This window comes from Chiloscyllium plagiosum, unplaced genomic scaffold (assembly GCF_037043375.1).
Source record: "Chiloscyllium plagiosum isolate Xiang-an unplaced genomic scaffold, Cpla_swu_hap1 HiC_scaffold_7, whole genome shotgun sequence".
In the NCBI taxonomy this organism is placed as follows: Eukaryota; Metazoa; Chordata; class Chondrichthyes; order Orectolobiformes; family Hemiscylliidae; genus Chiloscyllium; species Chiloscyllium plagiosum.
Genome location: NW_028270145.1, coordinates 55,841,736 through 55,868,609, shown reverse-complemented (window position 1 = coordinate 55,868,609; position 26,874 = coordinate 55,841,736). Strand labels below are relative to the sequence as shown.

Here is a 26,874-nt window from a genome sequence, read left to right as displayed (position 1 = left end):
TACAGAGAAGGACCATACTTATTGCTCAGCCCTATAAGTCTGACATGGAAAGAAGAATGCTGTGGTGTGCGGGCACTCTCTCAGTCAGTACTCTATATCATCTACAGTGAGGGGGCACCTTGGAAAATATGGAAAGACTCTACGGAGTCTGGAATCAGGAACTAGGAGTAGAAATTTTATTTGAAACGTGGGAGAACACATTGGAGGATGTGAAGAAAATCTTAATATGCAATAAAGTGCAGGCTATGCAGTTGAAGAATCTTCACAGGGTCCATGTGGCCCCGGAGTGATTAGCAAAGTTCAAGAAAGGAGCATCTCCAGAGTACCCTAAATGTAAAATAAGCACAGGCACACTTACTCGTGGTCTATGGTCGTGTCATAAAATTCATAATTGCTGGGGTGCAATGGCGAGTGAATTGGAGGGGATCCTGGGAATTGAAGTTATGGTAGATCCAGTATCCCTTCTTTTGAGACTGCCGAACTGCCTTCACTAGATGAACACGGGAAGAGGTTATTCAACATTCTCATGTATTGTGCAAGGAAGAACACTTTAATGAACTGGATCTCAGAAAACCTCCCAGGTCTCATGGGATGGCGCAGACTAGTGATGGAGCAGGGCCCCGAAGATTATCTTATGCGGTGCACCAGAAAACAGAACTATTTTATAAGATGTGACGGGCCTTTCTAAATTACATAGACACGGACCTGTCAGCCATATTGATATAGCCGTGAAGGCTAGATTTGGCAGTCCGGGGACCCTGGGGGGAGGAAGCTTGATAAACACTGGTATAATAACTGATGCTCCCATGGACAGGAGCCTCAGTCGAGTGCATCAAGTGGTGTAATTTAATTTAATTTAATTTACTTTCAGTTAAGTTAGTCCAATGTGATTTTATCTAAATTGATTTAATCTAAGTTAAGTTAGGTTAGTCTGGTACAATTTAAGTTAATTTAAACTAATTTGCTCAGTACAGTCATGTATTGAATCTTAATGTGGAAAGATTATTTTGTACCTCTGTGATAGTTTTGGTTTGTTCTGTACAATAGGAGGCAGTTTATTGTTAATGTTTTTGTAATATAAGATTATTATACTACTATTTATATTTTTATAATTTTGTAAAAAAAACCTTTTTCAATAAAAAAAATTAAGAACAACCCACCTCAGGTGCCATCCAAAAGGGAGTACCCACAGAAGTGTTTCGACGTAATCTAGCATTTGTCAGCTTAGCTGAAACACCTATTTAACAAAAGTACAAAATTAATATTGTAATCCAAAAATGCACAATATACTGTTTTCTTTTCAAATAAAAAATTAGCATTGATGTGGTTAAAATACTCACTTTAATATTTATTGTGAGTTTTCAGTCCCCACCAGAGGCAGATGCTTAAACTTACTAACCATTTGAGAGGTTAATCAGCTCTTCGGAACTCTCTTTATGGCAAAATATTTCACCAAATTAAAGAAAAGAGACTGAGTAACATGCCACCCAAGTAGAACACAGAACTGGTGTGGTGATGGTTGTCATGGAGAATAAAATCAGCCTCACAGGCGGTTGACATGGAGAGGCACATACCACGTGCTTGTTACCTTAAATTAGTAAAATGTAGTTATTACTAATTCTTCAAGGGAATTTTTGTTCTACATTTTCCCACTCTGAGCAATTTACCTTCAGGAACTAAGCAATTAAATGGAACAGTTATATTTGGTGCTAAGTCCATTTTACCTAGTCCACAGAGGGACTTGACTTGCCGTAGGCTAATCAGTTATTTCACAAAGAACTATCAATCCCTTTGAGCCGAAAGAAATGTCAGTGCCTTGATACAAAATAAGAAAAATTGCCCGGAAATGGTTTGCTGTAATTGTACTACAAGCTTACCAAAACAGTCAAGTATACACAACACTTATGATAGCATGTGTGAGAGATTATTACATTCACCATTTTAAGGACAGTACTTCCAACATTCTCCAGCGAACAGATTATTTGGTAACAGATCCTTCGGGACTCCATCTGTTAAATCCAATCCAGTGACACAACTAAAACAAAATATACTTTGCCTGCGGAGTCAGAGAAAAGCTCACACTGTCTAAGCAGACAATAAATTGCAGCCTTTGGCAAAACTGCAAACTTCAGAGAAAATGGATGGGAAACAGACATTACCAAAGTCAACCAGCTTGACTCCTCCTTCTGTTGTCAGGAGGATGTTGTTGCCCTTAACATCACGATGAATAATTCTGTTTTTGTGCAAATGCTGAAGGCCCTGTAGAAAATACAAGTAGTTCAAATGGAATTACAGAGAAACAATTCTTTATGAAATAACAAAATATTTCCATCTGCATGTGTATTAATGAAATACTCAGTAATTGTACTGGACTATACTCCAACCATTAATCCATGACTTCTAACTATGTGTAAAACAAAAATATATGTAGCAGAGAACAGTTGAACTCTGTTGTCATTTAGTTCTTACCAAAAGTGCCCCGTATAAAATGTATGAGATTAACGCTTCTTCCATGCTTTCATCACGCTTCAGTAGATTTGTGATGAGTTCAGTGACAGAACCTCCATTGCACAGCTGTGAAAGAGAAACATTTCTGTTAGCTAGGAAAGTCATTTCATTTTTATTCCTGCACACAGCAAGAAAGTGAAGTTAAATGGCAAAAACACTGGCAAATTGCATAACAGGTAAGAGTCAAGCTACAAAATAAATTTATTTCATTGCACTAAGAGAAAATGTTGCTATTTTATATAGAAAAGAAACACTTAATAGAACTTAATGTACATGGCTAACTGGTTGATTTGGAGAAATTTAATGAATTCTTTCATCTGAATACAGAATATTTAGATATGTACACTACATATTGTCCTCACTATATAACAAATATGGCATCATACAATGTAACTGCCTCAGCAAAATACAGGTCAAATGATTCTCTGACATTTGGTAATATTAGAATAGGTTACCAGGGCTATACAATTAATTTGACAATTTGCACTGTATTCAAACTTTATTACTCAAAATGATAAGCTGGCATGATCACCACTGATTAACATAACTGAGACAAGTACCACTGAATAAAGACAGACTCAACTTTCCATGCTAGAATTCTATTCTCAAGATATCACTTGAAAGATGTTTTCCATGAAGAAAAAAAAAGTTAATTATAGGAAAAATTGTTCCACTTAATTATAATACAAACTTTGGGAGAATGGCACTTGTTTCCTATTTCAGTCATGACCAAAGAAGAACAGACAACTAAGGAAAATAGATTATCCAGCTTGAAAAATTATCTCTTCAAATAATAACTCCTTCACACACACAAACGTCCTGTTAAACTGACCCAAATTTACTTATTGGGTGGATGATCCAATGTTCAACTTCGAGACCCCCAGTTGTAGGAGCAGGTGCAGGCCATACAGCTTATTGAATGGGGAAGCAGACTCAATGCAATGATGATTGATGATAATCTTCAAATGCACCGTATTTTTGTTCTTTTAAATGCAAGCAGGCTGACCATGGTAGAAAGCCAAGTGGAACAATCAGCCAATTAAATTCATTTTTTAAAGATTTGTGTTATTTCAGTTCGCTAATGATTCTTCAACACCTATGTACATCATGTGATTTCAGTTTTGTTTCTTGCACATTAAACTTGAGGGTACTGATGAATTCAGACAGAAGTTTGCAAATAAATAAGCAATATGATGCATAAAATGAGTGTGACTATTATAACAAGAGTAGACATTCCATTGTATTTCCCACAAAGTATCAGAGGTTTCACATTTCTAAATTGGTATTAATGAATTCCGTGTAAAAATACGGGGAAAGTGATATCTGTGGTAAATAAATTCAAGGGTTTATGAAAGTATTGCTGAAAGATGGAAGTGATTTTTTTCGAAAGTTTGTTCTTCGAAAGATAAATACTTGTACACATCACAACTAATTGCTTTCTACCTAGAATAGTTAATAAAATGCAACAAACACAGAAACTGATGGAGAACTCAGCAGGTCTGGGATCATCTGTAGAAAGAAAACAAAGTAAACATTTCAGTTTCAGTTAACTGATTGGAGCTAGGGAAAGGCAATATATATGTTGAAGATGGGGTGGGTGTGGTGTTATGGGGTGGGGGAAGGGTTGGAGGAGTAAATGATAATGAAAATGGAGCCCAGAGAGAGAGAGAGAGAGAGAGAGAGAGAAAACAGCAGTTGGGCAGAATGGTGTGCCTGGGAGAAAGAAAAGCTGCTAATGGGAACCAATAGTGCATGAAAATCTGTTGGCTGTGATGAAATGTGATGACAAGGTCCAGGGTGGGTAAAGGACATGGAAAAAGGCGCTCATGCCCTAAAATTATTGAAAAACTGATAAAAAGTACTGGAGAAGATCAGCAGGTATGGCAGCGCCTGTGGGAAGAAGTAGAGTTAACCTTCTGATGAAAAGTTACCAGACCCGATCACCAGCATCCACAGTTCTTTGCTTTATCCAAGAATTATTGAACTAAATATTGAGTCCTGAAGGCTATGGGATCTCCAAGCAGAAAATGAGATGCTGTTCTTCCAGTATACATTGAGCTTCACTGGAACACTGCAGCAGGCCCGAGATAGAGATTTTGGCTATGGAACACAATGGTGTGTTGAAGTGGCAGGCAACCAGTAGCTCGAGCTCATTTTTGTGACAGTATGTAGGTGTTCCATAAAGCAGTTGCCCAGTTTATGATTCATCTCCTTAATGTCGAGGACACCACATTGTGAGCAGCAGTTACAGCATAGTAGATTGAGTGCAGTTCGGGTAAATAGCTATTTCAACTGGAAGGTGTGTCTGGAGCCTTGGATAATAAGGAAGGAGGAAGTAAATGGGCAACTGTTACACCTTCTGTGATTACATGGAAAGAAGCCATGGGGTTGTGGGGAGGTGTTGGGTGTGGTGGAGCAACAGACCTGAGTGTCCCCGAAGAAGCTGTCCTTGCGAAAGACTGACAACAGATCAGAAGAGAATATGTATCTGATGTACAGTACATCCCGCTGGAGAAGCTGAACTAGATCTGCTCCTGTCTCTGATAGGATTTCTGCTCTAAACTTCCTTGTTTTCTTCATTACTTTCGTTGTCACTCCTAGTGTTTGAGGAGGCATTTGCCAAAACTCACTCCCACAGCCATAGCGCATTCCTCAGTGAATGCCTCCAGGTCAGTGTCACTCCATGTATATTCCAACTGAATGCTTTGTGTTTTGAATGCACCCAGGATCACAGGTATCTTGGTGATATACAACACTTCTCTATCAACTGTTTTCACTGCATCCCGAGATCAACACTCAGTGTTCTACATCACCATATGCACACTCTCAGCGTTACTCCATCAGCACCACTTCATGCTCTTTTAGAGCTGCCCTACCGCCAGTTCCACTTCATTCTCCATTTTAACAACAAACGTCTCCTTCCAGGAACGCAAACTGCAATAACTCAGAGGTACCCACACTCTTCTGAAACCTTTCACCCCTTCCCCTCCTTCTATCTCCATCCCTTTTGCTAAGCCCAGCTGGTCAGGTATTTACTATCTCTTCTGACCTTCCTCTCTCTGATGCTGAACATTTTGTACTCAGCACTAGTCTTAGTTTGAACAGTCTGAGGCCACTCCCTCAATGAATTTCAGACAGAACATGACATTGCAGACTTCTTCCATCAACCGGTAACTCGAGGTAATTTTTGTGACAGAACGTAGGTGTTCCACAAAGCAGTTGCGAAGTTTGTGTTCCATCTCCTTAATGTCGAGGAGACCACATTGTGAGCTGCAAATACAGCAGAGTAGATTGATTACAGTACAGGTAAATAGTTCCTTCACCTGGAAGGTGTGTCTGGAGCCTTGGATAATAAGGAGGGAGGAAGTAAATGGGCAAGTGTTACACTTGTTGTGATTGCATGCCCCCATCCCATTTTTTTGGACAAGAGTGCTCTCCTCACCCCAAAGATCCCTTTACCCACCTCCAACACTCTCCATCCTCCTGGACCCTCTATCTGGCTTTTTACCTGCACTCGGCTTGCTCATTAAGAACCACTGGCGTGCCATAAGTTGCCCTAATTTGTCCACCCCTCCTTTTCACCCATTCGAACTTAGGTCTCCCCAAACTGACTGTACTATGTGCTCTCAGATTCAACCCTGACTTTGTAATCAAACCTGTGGAAAACTAACCTCTACATTGTAGAGGCTGAGCACCAGCTCTTGGATACCTCCCATGTCACCATTGAACCTCAGGCTACTATACCTATGGTGGTCACTAATTTCATTTTATCTGGTGATCTCCCCTCATTGCCTCCGAGCTCAGAGTCCCACAACTTCATTCATCCAAGTTCTGCCAAAAATCCTCAAACAGGACAGACCCATTGTTTCTGCTTGCTCCTGCCACACAGAATGCAGCTTTTCCTAACTCGACTCAATTTCTCCTCCCCTTCTCCATTACCTTCCCATTTACATCTGCATTTCTTCTGATGCTTTACACCACTTTCAGAATTCCTGCTTACAAGCACCAGCTGCCTCTTCTTCACTATGGATGTGTAATCTTTTTATACATCCAGTCCCCATTGGGATGGTCTCAGGGCTCTCCACCTCTTCCTGGAAAAAAGGCCTGAACCGCCAGCACCTTCCTCCGCCTGTCTGAGCTCACCCTCACTTTGAACAACTTCTCTTTTAGCTCCTGTCACTTTCTTAAAATTAAAGGTGTAGTCAGGGTTACAGACATGGTCCCAGTTACACCCATCTCCTGTGGGGTTCGTGAAACATTCCTTGTTCCAGATTCCTCCCCAAACTCTTTCTCTTGGGCATCAGTGACATCATCAGTGCTACTTCCCCCTCTTGTCCAGAATTGGAAAAAATTATCAATTTCTTCTCCAATTTCCACCTGACCTCATCTTCACCTGGTCCGTCTGACCCCACTGTTCCCTTCCCAACATTCTTGGGATGAGCTGGCCACTGACATCCTCTACAAATCCACTAACTTCCACTGTGATTTGGACTATACATCCTCACATCCCGCTTCCTGCAAATATTCTATTCCATTCCCTCAGTTTCTCCACCTCTGTTGCATCTGTTCTGTTGATGCCATCTTCTGCAGAAAGGCCACAGAAATATCCATCATTTTCCCTCAACTGAGGATTCCCCACCACCATAGTTGACAGGCTTCCCAGCTGTGGCCAACCATTTCTGCACTTCCGCCCTGACCCTTCTCTTCCCTCCCACAGCACTGCTAGGGTCCCACCAGTCCTCAGTTTCCACCCCATCTGCATCCACATCCAAAGGATCAAAATCCACCATTTCCCTCACCTCCAGTTGGAAGTGTCCACCAAAAAAAATTTCCCTCCCTCCCCTCTTTGGGATTTTCCTTACTTGGCTTCACTATGACCTATCCATTGTTGGAAAAGTCTCTTTCCACAACCATATGAACAGCAAGGGTCTCCTAAAGATCCCACTGATGTCTCTTCCCATCTTTTCCTCAGTAATATGATGTTCGTTGGTGACAAAGTTTACACACACGAGGCCAACAATTATATATATGTCAATGACGTGTTGTTTAATGGCTGGCATGGAATTCAGTGAATTCTAACTTCTGCCAAAGTCATAAATAGAAAGATCAAGCTTATAGCTATTTCCCTTTGTCTATCTTCCAATAATCTACTTCTCAATTCAGAGGGGGGGCAAATCAAACAATGTTGAAAAATTCTTCTATTGCTCAGCGCATGAAGTTTTTTTTATTCATTCACATAATGTGAGCGTCACTGGCTGGGCCAGTACTTTTGTCCATCCCTAGTTACCCTGGAGAGCTACCTTCTTGAATCACTACAGTCCATGTGCTGTAGGTAGATCCACCATATTAGTCGGGAGGAAATACCACAGTGGTTTGACCCAGCAACAATAAAGGAACAACAATATATTTCTAAGTCAGGACTGTGAATACCTTTCAGGGAAACCTGCAGGTAGTGTATTGCCATATATCTGCTACCTGCCTGAAAGTAGTCATGGGTTTGGAAAGTGCTGTCTAAGCATCTTTGGCAAAATTCTGCAGTACATTGCTTAAAAGTACACACTACTGCTACTGAGTGTTAATGATGGCGAGAGTAGATGAGGTGCCAATTAAGTGGAATTCTTTGGCCTGGATGGTGTCAGGCTCCTGTTATGTTATTAGGACATAGTACATAGGAGCAGAAATTAGGTCTTTCAGCCCATTGAGTCTGTTCCGCCACTCAATCATGGTTGATTAGTTTTTCAATCCCATTCTTTTGCTTTCTCCCGATAACCCTTGATCCCCTTGACAATCAAGAACCTATCTATCTCTGTCTTAAATATACTCAAATTACCTGGCCTCCACAGCTTTCCATGGCAGTGATTTCCATAGATTCACCACTCTCTGGCTAAAAAAGTTTCTCCTTATCTCCATTCTAAAAGGTCTTCCTTTACTATGCCCTCAGGTCCTAGTCTCTCTTACCAATGGAAACATTTTCCCAACGTCCACTCTGTTGAGGCCATTCAGTATTCTGTATGTTTCAATTAGATCCCCCTCATCCTTTTAAACTCCATTCAGTATAGACCCAGAGTCCTCAAGCATTCTTCAAATGTTAAGCTTTTCATTCCTGGGACCATTCTCGTGAACCTCACTGACCCCACTCCAGGGCCTGAAATCATTCCTGAGATATGGTGCCCAAAACTGCGTACAATTTTCTTAATTGGTCTGACCAAAGCCTAATAGAGCCTCAGAGCTACATCCCTGCTTTTATATTCAAGTCCTCTCAAAATAAATGCTGTCATTGCATTTGACTTCCTAACTACTGACTCAACCTACAAGTCGACCTTGAGAGAATCCTGGACTAGAACTCCCAAGTCTCTTTGCACATTCAGACTTCTGAATTTTCTCCCCATTTAGAAAATAGTCTATGCTTCTATTCTTCTTATCAAAATGCATGACCTCACACTATCCCACATTGTACTCTGTAATTTCTTTGCCCACTCTCCTAACCTGTCCAAATCCTTCTGCAGCCTCCCCGCCACCTCAACACTATCTGTTTCTCTACCTAACGTATCATTTGCAAACTTAGCCAGAATGCCCTCAATTTCTTCATCTAGATCATTAATGTATGAGATGTAAGGCTATGGTCCCAACACTGAGCTTTGCGGAACACCATTTGACACCGGCTGTCATCCTGAGAATGACCCTTTAATCCCCACTCTCTGCTTTCAGCTAGACAGTCAATCTTCTATCCATGCAAGCACCTTGCCTCTAACATCTTGGACCCTTATCTTACTCAACAACCTCCTGCACAGCACCTTGTCGAAGGTCTTTTTGAAATCCAGGCAGATAACATCCATTGGCTGTCCTTGGTCTAACCTGCTCGTTACTTCCTGAAAGAATTCTAGCAGACTTTTCAAGGATGACCTTCCCTTGATGAAATAATGCTGACTTTGCCCTATTTTACTCTACACTTCCAAGTATTCAGAAATCCCATCCTTCACACTGGACTCCAACATCTTACCCACGACCAAGGTCAGACTAATCAGCCTGTAAGTTTCTGTCTTTTACCTTACTTCCTTCTTAAACAGGGGTGTCACGTTAGCAATTTTCCAGTCCACTGAGACTCTCCCTGACTCTTGGGATTCATGAAAGATCACCACTAACCCCTCCACAATCTCTTCAACTACCTCCTTTAGAACTCTGGGGTGTAGTCCATCTGGTCCAGGTGATATTTTCACTTTTAGACTTTTCAGTTTTTCTAACACCTTCTCCTTAGTGATGGCCACTATACACAGCAGTGCCCCCTCGCTCTCTTAAATTTTTGGAATATTATTCGTGTCTTCCACCGTGAAGACTGACGCAAAGTAATATTCAGTTCCTCAGCTATTTCCTTGTTTTCCACTATTATCTCTCCAGCATCATTTTCCAGTGGCCCAATGTCCATTTTTGCCTCTCTTTTGCCCTTTACATATCTAAACAAACTCTTATAATCTTCTTTTACATTACTGGCTAGGTTACCCTCATATTTAATCTCCTCCCTCCTTATTTCTTCTTTTGCTGCCCTCTGTTGGTCTTTGTAAGTTTCCCAATCCTCTGGCTTCCCACTACCCTTTGCCACATTCTATGTTTTGCTTTTATACTATTCCTGAATTTTCTAGTCAGCCACAGTTGCCTCGTCCTCCCTATACCATGCTTCTTTTTCCTAAGGCTGAATCTCTGCAGTGTCTCCTGAATTATTCCCAGAAACTCCTGCCATTGCTGTTCCAGTGTCTTTGCTGCTCTGCACCCTCCCAGGCAATTCTGTCCAGCTTGTCCCTCATGCCTCTGTAGTTGTATTTGAGCTGGACTGGAGAGTATTCCATCACACTCCTGACTTATGCCTTGTAGATGGTGGACAGGCTCTGGGGAGTCAGGTGAGTTGCTCGCTGCAGTATTCCTAGCTTCTGATCTGCTCTTGCAGCCAGAATATTTATACAGTGAGTCCAGTTGAGTTTCTAGTCAATGATAACCCCCAGGATGTTGATAGTGACGGAGTCAGTGATTGTAGCACCATTGAATGCCAAAGAGTGGTGGTCAGATTGTCTCTTATTGGAGATGGTCATGGCTTGGCATTTCTGTGGCATGAATGTTACTTGCCATTTGACAGCCCAAGACTGGATATTGCCCAGGTTTTGCTGCATTTGAAAATGGCCTGCTTCAATAACTGAGGAGTAGCGAATGGTGCTGAACATTGCACAATCATTGGCAAAATCCCCACTTTTGACCTTATAATAGAGGGAAGGTCATGATAAAGCAGCTGAAGATGCTTGGACCTGGGGGACTACCCTGAGGAACCCCTGCAGAGATGTCCTGAAGCTCAGCTGACTGACCTCCAATAAACACAACCAACTTCCTATCTGCCAGGTATGACTCCAACCCAGTGGAGAGTTTGCCCCTTATTTCCATTGATGCCAGTTTTGCTAGGGGTCCTTAATGTAATTTCAGTCAAATGCAGCCATGATGTCAAAGGCTGTCATTCTCACATCACCGCTGGAATTTGGCTGTTTTGTCCAATGTTTAAATTAAGGTTGCAATTGGGTCAGAAGCTGACAAGAACCCAAACTTAAAACAGCAAACATTCTAAAGTAGCAAAACAAAAGGGCTATCTTGAAGATACTAATCTGTCCTTTAGAACTGATTGCACGACTATTTGGTACAATAACAAGTATTGATAGGTAAGGTTTGCACCTGAACTGCATGCAGCATTATTGGGGGAAGTAAAAACGGTGAGGCAGCATCCAGGGAGCAACAGAGTTGACATTTCGGGCATAAGCCATGCATCAGGATGAAGAAGTAATGCCTCAAATGTTGACTCTGCTGCTCCTCGGATGCTGTCTGACCTGCTGTGCCTTTCCAGTGCCACACTTTTTGACTCTGTGTCTCCAGCATCTGCAGTGCTGACTTTCTCCTAGTCAAAAAAAAATGCAAAGCCCCGCATTTAATTGCATGAAATTTACATCTTCAAGGGAAAATATCATTAAAACCATTGGAGAAATTCCAGGATAGTGCTAGCCAGAATCGATACACAAATGGGCGGCACGGTGGCACAGTGGTTAGCACTGCTGCCTCACAGCGCCAGAGACCTGGGTTCAATTCCTGACTCAGGCGACTGACTGTGTGGAGTTTGCACATTCTCCCCGTGTCTGCGTGGGTTTCCTCCGGGTGCTCCGGTTTCCTCCCACAGCACCAAAGATGTGCAGGTCAGGTGAATTGGCCATGCTAAATTGCCCATAGTGTTAGTGCATTATTCAAAGGGAAATGGGACTGGGTGGATTATTCTTCAGAGGGTCAATGTTGACTTGTTGGGCTGGTACCAAGGAAATAAGAGGCATTAGACAGTGAGGTTTGGTGACCTTAGGGGGGGTGATAAGAAGTCTGGAGGTTTGTGTTTTAAATCCCATTCAAGGAGGTTCTTATCTCCTAGGGACTGGCGTTGATGTGCAAAAGGTCCCCAAATTAGGCTGCCTAATCCCACCTACATGCCTACTCCAACAATTTTATGGTGTGGGTAAGTTAATATTGGCGTCAATTAAACTTTTACCAAGATCAATTGAGCCTAATTACTACTTAAATATGATGGATCATGTTAGCAATGCACCTCACTCCCATTTTGAAGGGGTTGAGTTCGAGTCAGGGGAATGTGTTGGCCTCCCAGTCTTTATTACCACCCCTCTCCCCTCCCACAAAACACACATTTTGTAGAGCCCCATGCCTCATTTTGGAAAGGCAAATCAGGGTAGGACTTATACACTTAATGGTAAACATATAGAACATAGAACAGGCCCTTCAGCCCATGATGTTGTACTGAGGATTATTCCTAATCTAAAATAAAATGACCTAACCTACGCACTCCTCAATTCACTGCTGTCCACGTGCATGTCGAGCAATCACTTAAATGTCTCTAATGATTCTGCTTCCGCCACCACCGCTGGCAATGCATTCCATGCATTCACAACTCTCTGCGTAAAGAACCTACCTCTGACATCTCCACTATACCTTCCTCCTAATATCTTAAAACTATGACCCCTTGTGCCAATCAATCTTGAAAAGTCTCTGGCTATTGACTCTATCCATGCCTCTCAATACCTTGTATACTTTGATCAGGTCACCTCTCTTCTTCCTTCTCTGCAGCGAGAAAGGTCCGAGCTTAGTCAACCTCTCTTTGTAAGACAAGCCATCCAGTCCAGGCAGCATCATGGTAAACCTTCTTTGCACCCTCTCCAAAGCCTCCATATCTTTCCTATAATAGGGTGACCAGAACCGGACACAATATTCCAAGTGTGGTCTCACCAGGGACTTGTAGAGCTGCAGCAAAACCTCGTGGCTTTAAACTCGATTCCCTGTTAATGAAAGCCAAAACACCATAGCACTTTGAGGGATCTATGCGCTTGAACACCAAGATCCCTGAACACCAAGATCCCTCTGTTTCTCCACACTGTCTTTAATCCTATATTTAGCATTCAAGTTCAATCTTCCAAAATGCATCACTTCACTTTTATTCAGGTTGAACTCCATCTGCCATTTCTCAGCTCAGCTCTGCATCCTGTCTATGTCGCACTGCAGCTTGCAATATCCCTCGATACTATCAACAATACCTCCAACCTCTGTATCATCGGCAAATTTACTAACTAGCACCCCCCCCCAACCTCCTCATCTAAGTCAATTATAAAAACTACAAAGATCAGAGGCCTAAGAACAGAGCCCTGCAGGACACCACTCAACACTGACCTCCAGGCAGAACACTTTCCATCTACAACCACTCTCTGTCTTCTATCAGCCAACCAATTCTGAATCCAGACAGCCAAATCTCCCTTTATCCCATACTTCCTGACTTTATGAATGAGCTGACCATGGGGAACCTTCTCAAATGCCTTTCTGAGGTCCATATACACCACATCCAATGCTCGAAATTCATTGACCTGTCTTGTCACCTCCTCAAAGAAGTCAATAAGATTTGTGAGGCATGACATGCCCCTCACAAAGCCACGCTGACTGCCTTTAATCACTTATGCTTTTCCAAATAGTCAAAAATCCTATCCCTCAGAATTCATTCCAAAATCTTGCTGACCACAGAGAAAGACTGACTGGTCTGTAATTGCCATGGATTGCCCTATTCCCCTTCTTGAAAAGAGGAACAACATTCACCTCCCTCTAATCCTCCAGTACAACTCCCGTGGAGAGAGAGGAAGCAAAGATCTTCACCAGCGGCTTAGCAACCTCCTTTCTTGCTTCCCAGAGTAACCTAGGATAAATCTGATCAGGTCCTGGGGACTTATCAATCACAATGTTTGCCAAAATTTCCTGCACATCAACCTCATCAATCTTGATCTGTTCAAGCCTGTTTCCCAGCTCCTCAAAGTACTCATTCACAAGGTCCCTTTCCTTAGCGAAAACTGAAGTGAAAAAATTCATTTAGAGCTTCCCCTATCTGCTCAGATTCCACGCACAAGTTCCCTATGCTATCCCTAACTGGCCCTACCTTGTACCTGATTATTCTCTTATTCCTCACATATGAGTAAAATGTCTTTGGGTTCTCCCTAATCCTCCCTGCCAAGCCTTTTTTGTGCCCCCTCTTGGCTCTCCTCAGTTCATTTCTGAGCTCCTTTCTAGAAAGCCTGTAATCCTCTAAAGCTGTGCTAGATCCTTGCTTCCTCCTTTTGACGAGAAGTTCCTCTGTTCTCATCAACCAAGGCTTCTTAATCTTACCCCTTCTTGCCTGTCTCAGAGGAACAAATTTGTGCATCACTCGTTGTCTGTTGTGCCCTTTCTGTGGAACAATTGCTCCCAATCTGTATTTCCCAACTCCTGTTTGATAGCGTCATAATTTCCTTTTCCCCAATTAAATATCTTCCCTTGGTAACTGCTCCTTTCCCTCTCCAAGGCTATGCTAAATGTGAGGCAGTTGTGGTCACTGTCATCAAAGTGTTCTCCCACCATGAGATCTGACATCTGTCCTGGCGCATTGCCTAGCACCAAATCCAAAATGGCCTCTCCCCTCGTCGGCCTGTCTACATACTGAGTAAGGAAATCCTCTTGAACACATCTGACAAAACGGCTCCATCCAAACCATCTGCACTAAGGAGGTTCCAGTCAATATTGGGAAAGTTGAAGTCACCCATAACAACAACCCTGCTACATCTGCATTTCTCCAAAATCTACCGGCTTCTGAGTTCTTCAATCTCCCTACTGCTATTAGGGGATCTGTAGAAAACCCCCAAAGAGGTGGCTGCTCCCTTGCTGTTCCTAACTTTCACCCATACTGACTCAGACAAACCTTCCTCAACAACCTTTGTTTCTATAGCTGTGATGCACTCTCTGATTAGCAATGCTACACCCCCTCCTCTTTTTCCACCCTCCCTGTTCTTTTTAAATGTTCTAAACCCTGGAACATCTAGCAACCATTCCTGCCCCTGTGAAACCCACATCTCCATTATGGCCACAACATCATAGTCCCAAGTACTGATCTGTAAGGTACTGGAGAATGTTGCTAAACAAAGAGACCTTGGAGTGCAGGTTCATAGTTCCTTGAAAGTGGAGTCGCACATAAACAGGATAGTGAAGAAGGCATTTAATCTGCTTGCCTTTATTGGTAAGTGCTTTGAGTATAGGAGTTGGGAGGTCATATTGAGGCTGTATAAGACATTGGTTAAGCTACTTTTGGAATACTGCATTCAATTCTGGTTTGCCTGTTATTGGGATAATATTGTGAAACTTTCCAAGGTTGGAGATTTGAGCTCAAGGAAGAGGCTGAATAGGCTGGGGTTATTTTCCCTGGAGTGTTGAAGGCTGAGGAGTGACCTTATAAAAATTTATAAAAGCATGAGGGGCACAGATAGGGTTAAAAGATAAGGTCTTCTCCCCAGGGCATGGGAGTCCAAAACTAGAGGGCATAGGTTTAAGGTGAGAGGGAAAGATTTAAAAGGGACCTAAGGGGCAACATTTTCACTCAGAGGGTGATGAATTTATGAAATGAACTGCCAGGGGAAATGTTGGAGGCTGGTACAATTACAATATTTAAAAGGCATCCAAATGGGTATATGCATAGGAAGGGTTTAGGTTAGATTACTTAGAGTGTGGAAACAAGCCCTTCAGCCCAACAAGTCCACACCGACCCGCCGAAGCGTAACCCACCCAGACCCATTCCCCTACATTTACCCCTTCACCTAACACTACGGGCAATTTAGCATGGCCAATTCACCTAACCTGCACATTTTTGGATTGTGGGAGGAAACCGGAGCACCCGGAGGAAAGGGAGAATGTGCAAACTCCACACAGAGAGTCACCTGAGACGGGAATTGAACCCAGGTCTCTGGCACTGTGAGGCAGCAGTGCCACCAGGCTGCCCATGTGGGCGAAATGCTGCCAAATGAGACTAGATTAATTTAGGATAACTGGTCGGCATGGACGAGTTGGACCAAAGGGTCTGTCTCCATGATTTACAGCTCCATGACTCTATGACTATGTAACAACAAGCCCAAACTTTCTTACAATTAATGTTCAATAGTAAACTAATATGTTAAAATGAAGAGTATATTATGTTTTAGCAGACATGTTGTCAACTACATCAGTACTTTATTCACACTTTGTGTTCTTTTGCCGTTTGCTTAGCATCGCCAAAATATGATTATACATTTCGAACTCAACAGTTTTTTCTTCTGCCACACAAATAACTGTAAGCTGATCAAATCATGGTCATTCTGCACAGATGCACAGCAATATCAAAATAAAAAGAAACAGCCAAAAACTGAAAATGAGAACTCAATCACAATTAAATTAACACAAAGATGATTCAGCCATATATTTCTGACACTGTCCACTTATCAAATTTCCAGCAGAATGAAAGCATTTATTTTACTTGAATATTCCCAAACCTAGAACTAATTCCCTATCAACAAAAGCAGACATTGCTTGAAAAACTCAGCATGTCTAGCAGCACCCATAGAGAAAACAGTCCTTAAATTTCGGGTCCAGTGACCCTTCTTCAGAACTGCTACTTTTCCTACTGTTAGTTTTCAAGAGATCTGAGAAAGAATCACCATATAATCCCACTATAACACAGTTTATTCTTGAAGAGTATTATGACATTGTGGTTCTTGCTGCATTCTGACACAGACAAGTTGTCCATTAAATAAGTGTTTCTCTAATTCTGATAAACTCAGAAGACGTTGGTCCGACTTTTATTACGCTAGGTTTCGAGCAGGTGATCAATGGGATAAATTCAAAGGTTGTTACCCCTGCAGAAGAAAGGTTGAGGGTAATTTAGCTAATTTTCTGTTGCTGGGATAGCGACATTTAATTATGAGTGCATTCAAGCCGTCAGTTACTGATGGAAATCCAGAGCTCAATCATTTTGGCTGTTGGTATGCATTGGGAAGGTAATTTGTTGGCTTGCTATGGCATGGAGGTCATTAGGAGTCTACTTGATCCACACAAGAGTTCTGAGTGATTTCACCTCTAACATCTTGGGAGTAATCTGTGGTGATAAAAGTTAAAACTGGATGTGACACTGACAGTGAATGACATAGATACCAGACCAGACAGGCAAAGACATTACTACATGTGGTATTCTGGCATTATAACTACTCACGTGGTCTTGTCTCACTTTGAGTTGAAATCATTGTAGTATATTGTCAATTAAATGTGTGAAATGTACAAACCCAGACTGTGTGCAAGTTCTTTACTATGAGAATGTAACTAGTCGGTGCTGTTAACAGACTTCAAGGCATCATTTTAATGGTGTATGTGACATGAACGAACAGACAGGGATGCACGTACACCACATCATAAAGTAATGATGTTTTACCCAAGAAGCCATGTCAACAGTCACTGACAAAAATTAAGCTTCCTCAACCAATAGTTCATCTGGAGCAATATATCAGAAAGGTTAGCAGTAACCTGTATGGTGAAATGCAAGTAGGTACATATTGTTCCTTTGAAATAATGAAGGAATGATCACAACCTATTGGCCCTTTGGGCTGAGTATGGCCTTCAAATGGATTTTTTAAAAATATAATGTGCCTTCTAATATGGTGTATCTAATGCTTGTTCTTGTTGAGGTTTCAGCTTCTCAAAAGGAATAAAGCAAAAACAGCAACTATGATAGACTGTAGATGCTTAACATAGATAAATAAATAAGCAAATTGGAAGCTCAGAATTGGCTTAGAAATGCATTACTCACAATAACACAAATTCTAAATGAACCAAATACATACAGATGTGTGCCCCTTCAAATGTAGCTTCCAGTTGTATTAGTCAACTTTCCAAGCTAAGCCAGTTAGGATTTATTTTGCCAGTTTATCAAATCAATGGAGATTTGCCCATTAAAATTGTACTGTGATTTTATTTATGTCATAAAGGTTCAGTTTTAATTTAATCATCAGGTCTCTGCCTCTTTCTGGTTGGTGGATTTCCAACCAGAGTCAGCTTCCAAGCTAAAATGGCAATTAACATGTTTTGAACAGTACTAAACAGTAAGTCAATTTTTGCAAATTTAACTTCTCAACTGTCTCACTCTCAAGTGAAGTTAAGTTAAACGGGGTCACTTAACAATAACAAAAATATCTCACAGAAGTGAACACCAACACAGAACACTGGGTAGATATAGAAATGGAAATTGCAGTACAGCAAAACAGTTAACTATGCACTGCTCTCACAAAATTATTAATATCAGTATTCTTGCAGTGATTAATAAAAATCACCCAGCAACTAAATGCAAGAATACAGAATCTAGCAAGTCAGTACTTTGATCAATGGCTTTGCTGGGAAGTTGAAGAACTGTAGAATCACAGTGAATGGGCTATTTTTATTTAATTATTCCTAATGCAAATATTTTCATCAAAATGCTGAGGAAATAACCTGATTCTTCAGAAGATTCTACCTATGTTACACTTCTTGAACATCCAGCAAATAAAACATGAATTGATTGTGTCAGGATTCCCAAGCTTATAATAATTAAAATACAATGTGGGCATTGATAACAAGGCCCCTGGAGCTCATAAGATATCAAAACTTGAATAGCAAGAGGGCCTGATTTCAGACAACGAGCAAACAAAATCACTCATACTTGCATTTTATATTTAGATTACAGATTTGTGGGTGTTAATACATGTTAACAGAGCCACATACATATCCAAAATATGCCTGCAATACACTTTCATTTGGAGACAACTAAGAAAACAAAACAAGTGGTTTTTCAATGACTACACCTTGATGTCATGAGCATCACAGTAAACTCACAGAAGAGATGTGAACATTGTCCATCTCACACATTTTCAAATAAAGGCTTGAATGTAGAATTGTTTAATGACAAAAGAAAAGAATAAGTTCTATTTATCTGCTCATTACTAGAAATATCAAGATGCACAGAACATATTGTGTTAGGAAATACATGAGTTTGGGATGTTAAGTACCTCCCTGATGCCAGGGAGAAGCATTTCAGAGGAGTTATAGACCATGCTGAAGGAAAGAAGGTAAACAGCCAGTGGTCACAGCACATTTTTTACAAAAAAGTGCTTAATAAGAGCAATGAGTCCTGCAGATAGATTTTGAAGGATCTAATAAAGAAACTAACAAGCATGATCTCCAAAGGTAATACTCTCTAGATAACTACTAGTAACATACATAAATGAGTATAGAAGTAGAATAGCGTACATGACTGCTTGGCTGTAGACATAGTGCAGGAAAGTGTGTGTTGAATTCCTGGACCATTGAGACCAGTTCCAGGCTAATGAGACCTGTACAGACTGCACCCAAAGAGAACTGGAAACAATATCCTGCAAAGTGCTACTGAAGTGATTTTAAATTAACTTGGTTGGGGATGAGGTAGCATTTGAGGGAACAAACACAGCACAAAAAAAAATTGGGAGGCATAGACATCACAAGTAAGAAACAGTAAAGTATTAGGTGGAATTGAAAAATGAGAGAACGGAGTAAGCCCTAAGTTTCATTTCCCTGCACATACTGGAGTGCAATAAATAAGATCAGTGAGCTGCAAATTAGATAGCCCCATGGGAATGATGTTGTGGTGAGAATAGATTTGGATGAAAAGAGGGCAGGAATGGGTATTAAATATTCAGAGATAGAAGGTGTTTAAGAAAGAGAGGAAAGAATTTAATGATTAAGAATAACATTACTGTGTTGGAGAGCCAGAATGTCCTCGAAGGGTAAGACCAGGATCTATTTGGCTAGATCTATGCAACGACTAAAATGCATTACTGATTTTATTCTACAGACCATTGACAAGTGGGAAAGATTGGACCAAAGCCATTCTGCAAAGTAACAGTGACCATGATCAGAGCATTTGTCACTGTAAATCACACAAACCCATGAAGAAGCCTAAGACCATCACTTTTAAACCTGTGAAGTGCCCACAGGTAACATTTGAGCAACAAGTTAAAAAGATAGAATTCTTTGGTTCATTTCTTAAGGCAAGACCTTGACCAATCAGATCAGCTGGCCTTGTTTAAAAGTTAAACAAAGTTTGGCAGTTAACTGCCAGTCATCATTAACTAGTGTATTCTCTATGGTAACTGCATACCAATCAGATTTTACATGTCAAGCATACAGTACAAGTGTTGTTTTCTCTCTATATTGGTATTTCTTAATTGCCCTAATGAATACAAGATAAAAAGTTTGGACAAGATATGCTTTTTGTTCAGTAGTCCTCAAGTTCTATACTACTAAATGACTACTATTGGTAAAGATATAGTGAAACACATTTTTAAGGAATTTTACAGAGACGCAAGAACTACACAGTTGTTATAATTGACAACTTTAGTTATCTTAATTTGGGGTGAGGCAGTAATAATGTAAAAGACAGAGGAGATAAGAAATTCTAAAGTTTATTCAATAGGCCATTCCAGACGCCTACAGGCAGATATTGGTTAATGAAGCAGTTAGCAGCACGGTGGCTCAGTGGTTAGCACTGCTGTCTCACAGCACCAGGGACGCGGGTTCAATTCCCGCCTTGGGCGACTGTCTGGAGTTTGCACATTCTCCCAGTGTCTGCATGGGTTTCTTTCGGGTGCTCCGGTTTCCTCCCACAATCCAAAGATTTGCAGGTTAGGTGAGTTGGCCGTGCTAAATTGCCAATAGTGTTAGGTGCATTAGTCAGGGGGAATGGGTCTGGGTGATTTACTCTTCGGAGGGTCGGTGTGCACTTGTTGGGCTGAAGGGCCTGTTTCCACACTGTAAGAAATCTAATCTTAGCTCCAGTCAAGGAACGTCCCCACTTTGCAGGCATGTTTTGAAATAAAAAATCCCCACTTGGAGAGGCAGCTGGGATAGCATCAGGCCTGCCAACTCCGAAAATTGATCCTCAGTGGCTGTAACGGCAGACAAATCCTGAAGCAGACTGGTTAAGAGGCTCACTCTGTCTCAGTTGTTTTAGATGCCATTTGGTCTTCCAGCCCACATCCTCCACGATAGAGACCACCGGCTCAACCCAAACTCTTGTTGAGATTACTGAAATTTTTGAAACTGTCATACAGTAATAGTCCTTAAGGACATAATAACAAAGATCTCTACTGAAACTGCAAGAACCTCCCCCTACCAAACATAGCAGTCCAGCAGGGGATTTGTTTTTCAAAAGTTTATTCCATGTTTAAAGAGCTAGGGGATTTAAAATTCTTCAGATCCTGACACATAAAAAGGTTTATCCTGCCCTTCAAATCCAGCTACATTTACATCAATTTGTGACTCCCATGATGTGGCTTATGACTACTGTAAGAGCCTAAATGGCATTTGTGAGATTTCAGTGCTAAATTCACACAGCTATTGAGAGTCACGTCACCCTGCTTGTACAAATAGGATCTGAGGGTAACAGGGATAAGACTTCTACATCTGGGGTCCCAACTGCCCTTTCTAAATGTTGCATGGAGTATTCCAGACTCAACAAAAATACAGCTTATACAGAATGCAAATTCCTGAACCCTGAATAAAAGGTTTGTATGGATCTCATTCATAGTCATTTTACAAGAAAACATTATTAACTTTTAAGAGTGAGACTTCTAAACTCGCATCTGGGACCAATGGCCACTGCAGGCAGTACCAACAAAGAGGTTATGGAATAAAAAGCAAAGTGCTGGCAGAATGTGGAATGAGAGAGGTATGTAGACTGGACTTGCAGCTACATCTAGGTGTCAGTGGGTCCAGAAGAGCAGATGCCAACAAAGGGTTTGAGGATGACTGTGGGGCCTAGTTCCCTCGGCCAGAGGAAGACAGTCATGGGAGATCATGATCTTATTGGTGGGGAGAGGCAATTTGCTTCCAATTAGTACTTGGGCCCAACCAAAGGAGGTCCCTCTTGCACAGCAGCACACAGTAGTTGGTAACACAGTGAAAGCTGCCAGGCTACCTGTTTGAATAGGCCTTCCTTAACTGTGGGTAAAATAGTCGGGGAAGAATAATGCACTTAAATGGCCATTAATTGACCGGTAGCTGTCAATTAATGGCCTGTGCAAGGAGGCATCAGGAAGGCTTTGCATTGTATTTTCACCAGCCCCACACCTTCAAATATACAGTTCCTGTGAAGTTGGAGAGCGTGTAGGTGTTACAATCCAGCCTACATTGCTGGTCCAACGAAGAGGGAGTGAATTAATCTGTTATTGGGATAATGTTACAGAATATGATAAAGGGATATAATAACAGAGCATTTAGAAATAAATAATTGGATCAAGCAGAGTGAGCGTAGCTTCATGAAGGGGAAATCATGTCTCAAAATTATGAGAATTCTTTGAAAAGGTGACAATCAAGATACATAAATAGGAAGTAATATATTTGAATTTTCGGAAGATGTTTGATAAAATACCACAACTTAGGCTACATAAGAAGAACCCACAGTGTTGGACATACTCTATTAGCGTGGTTAGAGGAGTTGGCTAATTAACAGAGGCAAAGGATGGGATAAAGGAGGTATTTTCAAGATAACAACCTGAATCAATAAAGAGTCACAGGGATCTCTGTCGGTGGCACAATTATTTCTATATTCTCATGACATGAATGCGGAAAGTGAATATACTAAAAGCCACACTTACGGATGACAAAAATATATGAGAAGGCACAAGCAATCTGCACAGGGACAGACAGATCGAGTGAGCAAAAACTTAGCAGATGGAACACAAAAGCAGGAAAATGTGAAGTTTGCACTTGGACAGGAACAGAAGAGCTTAATAGTATTTAAATGGGGAAAGACTGCAGAAAGCTGTAGCACAAAGAATTGGGGTCCTCATGCATGCACCACAAAAAGCTGGCATTCAAGTTCAGCAGGTAATAAGGTAAATAGAAGATTGACCTTTATTTCATAGGAAATGGAGTACAAAAGTAGGGATATCTTGCTCAAACGTTACAATGCACTGGCCAGATCACAGCTTGAATGCTGTGAACAGTTTTGATCCTCTTAGCTAGGGGTAATATACTGCCACTGGAGGCAGTCCAGAGAAGGTTCACTCACTTGATTCTGGGTATGGAGGCTTTCCTATATTAGGAGAGGTTCAATAGGCTGGACCTGTATTTATTAGAGTTTAGAAGAATAGAGGTGATTTCTTTTTTTAAAAGTATAGGTTCTTATGGGACTTGACAGGGTAGATGTGGAAATGTTGTTTCCCTTTTTGGAACAATCTCAGACTAGGGGGCATAAGGAAGGAAGAATTTCTTCTCTCAGATGGCAGTGAATCTGTGCAATTCTTTACTACTGAGGGCTGTTGAGGGTGAGTTATTAAATATATTCAAGGCAAAGATAAAGTGATTTATAATCAGTAAGAGAAGCAGGGATCATGAGGAAAAGGCAGGAAAATGGAGTTGAGGATTATTAGATCAGTCATGATCTCGGAGAATGGCAGAACAGACTCAATGGGTGAAATGGCTTAGTTCCACTCCTATGCCATATGGGTCTATAGGTAACACACAGTTAATAAGAGTTCTGTGGTTGATGTGATGTATTTTTATTTCCAAAGATATAATGGAATACCATCAGCTACAAGCTTTCCTCCATTCCATTCATCATCCTGACTTGGAAATGTATTCACTGTTCCTTCAGTGTCACTGAGTTGAATTCTTGGAACTCCCTCCCTAACTGCATTGTGGGTCTACCTACACTAAATGGACTGCACTGGCTCAAGGAGGCAGCTCTGTACCACCATCTCAAGAGCAATTAGGGATAAGCAATTAATCTTGGCTCAGCCAGCACTCACATCCTACAAATTAATTTTTTGAACAATCTTTTCCACAGTGAGGAGCTAACATCTTGAATGCTTCAGCTGCCAATGTGGTAGATTCAAACAATGTCTTCAAAATAGAATTGTGAAAATAAACTTAGAATTATGAAGAAGAGGTAGATTAGAGGGATGCTCTTCCAAACAGCTGGCACCAATTACAACAAGCCAATTGGCCTCCTGTACTGGAACTACTCTATGATTCATCCAACTGGTGCATCTAGTGTTTTTTCAAGCATGTTCATCCATTTCAGGCTAGGGTAATAGTCTTTTCTCACCATTCTGATGGGGGCAAAGATACCTTTGTATATCTCTTGGGTTGTGTATAAAATTTTCATTAATGCTAATTAGTATTTCTTAGTTACATGCAGAAATTGACATATTCTTGAGATACACAATACATTATCTTATGTAAGGTATATCAAAGGAGATAATTTACAATAAATGAGATCAAACAAATAAAACACATAGTAAATACCACAGAGGGATAAACCATCAGTTTCTAAGCTCTAAAGCCCAGAGTTAGAAGAGAAAACAATTATCATCAAGTTAAATTATAAGTACTCAAGGACAATGAGGAACTAGAGGAGACAGTAAAATTTCAAGACCACAATTAATCCCGAAAATCTAATGAAATATAAAGACAGCTATTTGAATTGCTGTTTACTTGCACTGGAAATGGAGTTATACCTCAAATGCAGTCTGGATTTTGAAAAAAGGGGAATCTTTGAAAGTATCAAAATTACATGGACAAAGATGAAAGATGCATGGACATGCAATTTTTTTTTCCTGTTTGAAAATTAGTTATTGTGTTAAGAGGGGTAAAGAGATTTTCTAACACCAACAGAATGCATCAACAGCAACACAGTCAAGAACCCCTCTATTCAGAGATAGGAACAAAGAGTGGTATGAGGAATTCAGTTGCAGTTCAGTCATAACTGTTCTAAAGAGCAGATTAAGCTTCTAAAGCTATTTGGCATACTCATGTTTCCATGTGGAATTATGGTCTTAGTTATGTTATTATACCTTGAGTAAATCTATACAGTTATCAGTCATCTTTAATTCACTGGGGTAGCAGGCAATAAACTGAGCCCCGCTATTCCCAGAGTTATACCAAATGTTAAAAGCTTTTCTTTTAAAGTGCGTAGCCCAATTACTGTTGTCAGTAATTAGTAACTCGACCATAGCTACAGGAAAATAGTGATAAATCAATGGCTTAATGCACTGCTAACTAAAATTCTAATTCCATTATAAACTCCCCCTTAATATATACAGGACAAAAAAGGAAATGTAGGTTATTGCTCGAGGCGAAAAAGAGCTGGAAAGTCAATTCAGTGGTCTTTGCTTCCCAGTTTCGATTTGAGATGATCTTTCCTCAACTAGCCAGACACCTGTTGTTCAGATGCCATCATCTGGATGCTTCCACTGGTCTGTATGAACTACAGAGTGGCCAACTCACTTGGAAAGTGTCTCTGATTTATCAAGTCAAAAGTCAAGGCTTGCAGGAAAGGTAACTAATTTCAGTTTTTGACTACAGAGAACTGGCAGCTTCTTGGCTGAAAGATGATATGCCCACTTTCTTCCTGTCTTCTCCCCATGTCTCTGTAAATTGTTGCCAGCTCTAAGCTGCTCAGCCACCCAAGAACCAATCACATAGTTGTTAGCAAGCATTGATAACTGTCACTAATCCACAAACTGATCAACTTCTCATTGGCAACAAGAACTGTATCAGTACATAGCCTCAAATCAAGATCATCTGCAATTTGAACTTCAATTGCTGTTGGATCAATCAATTGTTTACAATATGTCCCATGGCTATCAGGTTATTTCCTTTCAAAAAACTGCAGCCGCTCTTTCAAACACTAGGTTTTAGAAAGTTCTCACATACTTTAGTCTCCAGTTTTAAAAACACAAAAATGAAAAATCCTTACAATAAAAAAACTATGGATTGTTCATCCACATACTTTTGCTAGAGTGAAATGCAATGTCTTTGCCATTTTCAATAACTACCAGTCCTTCTCCTAATAATGCACACTATAACTTGATGCCAATATTAATGGAGAAATGGATGTAGGTTTGTTCGCTGAGCTGCAAGGTTCATTTTCAGATGTTTCAACAGACAATAGACAATAGAGAATAGGTGCAGGAGTAGGCCATTCTGCCCTTCGAGCCAGCACCACCATTCATTATGATCATGGCCGATCATCCTCAGTCAGTATCCTGTTCCTGCCTTATCTCCATAACCCTTGATTCCACTGTCCTTGAGAGCTCTATCCAAGTTTTTCTTAAACGAATCCAGAGACTGGGCCTCCACTGCCTTCTGGGGCAGAGCATTCCACACACCCACCACTCTCTGGGTGAAGAGGTTTCTCCTCATCTCTATGGCCTACCTCTTATTTTTAAGCTCCTAAATGGCCTACCTCTTATTTTTAAGCTGTGTCCTCTGGTTCGGGACTCACACATCTGCGGATGGGTTTCATCACCATACTGGGTAACATCATCAGTGAGCCTCCAGATGAAGCAAGGTGGCATGACCCACTTTCTATTTATGTGTTTAGGTTTCCTTGGGTTGGTGATGTCACTTCCTGTTTTTTTTCAGGGGTGGTAAATGGGATTCAAGTCAATGTGTTTATTGATAGAGTTCTGTTGGAATGCCATGCTTCCAGGAATTCCCATGCGTGTCTCTGTTTGGCTTGTCCTAGGATGGATTTGTTGTCCCAGTCGAAGTGGTGTCCTTCCTCATCCGTCTGTAAGGATACTCGTGAGAGAGGGTCATGTCTTTTTGTGGCTAGTTGATGTTCATGTATCCTGAGGCTAGTTTTCTGCCTGTTTGTCCGATGTAGTGTTTGTTACAGTTCTTGCAAAGTATTTTGTAAATGACATTAGTTTTGCTTGTTGTCTGTATAGGGTTTTTCAAGTTCATTAGCTGCTGTTTTAGTGTGTTGGTGGGTTTGTGGGCTACCATGATGCCAAGAGAACTGAGTACTCTGGCAGTCATTTCCAAGATGTCTTTGATGTAGGGGAGAGTGGCGAGGGATTCTGGATGTGTTTTGTCTGCTTGTTTGGGTTTGTTGCTGAGAAATCGGTGGACTGTGTTCATTAGGTCCTCATTCTTTTTTAATATACTGTATAGGTGATT

The 26,874-nt window shown here is 41.0% G+C and overlaps 1 protein-coding gene across 8 annotated transcripts in view; it reads right to left on the bottom strand.

Annotated features, from left to right (window-relative positions):
- The window catches only part of myo3b (myosin IIIB), a 581,719-nt gene that overhangs the window by 498,490 nt on the left and 56,355 nt on the right, over nt 1-26,874 (bottom strand). For 6 of the 8 annotated variants that reach the window (XM_087989045.1, XM_043693701.2, XM_043693699.2 and 3 more), the window contains exons 4-6: nt 2,470-2,574; nt 2,160-2,259; nt 1,161-1,237 (exon numbers count right to left, since the gene is read on the bottom strand). In XM_087989045.1, coding sequence (XP_087845171.1) covers nt 1,161-1,237; nt 2,160-2,259; nt 2,470-2,574 — 282 coding nt within the window. Of the gene's footprint in view, nt 1-1,160; nt 1,238-1,340; nt 1,469-1,937; nt 2,059-2,159; nt 2,260-2,469; nt 2,575-26,874 lie in introns of those variants that run through there. The other 2 variants (XM_087989048.1, XM_087989047.1) reach the window with 2 other exon arrangements.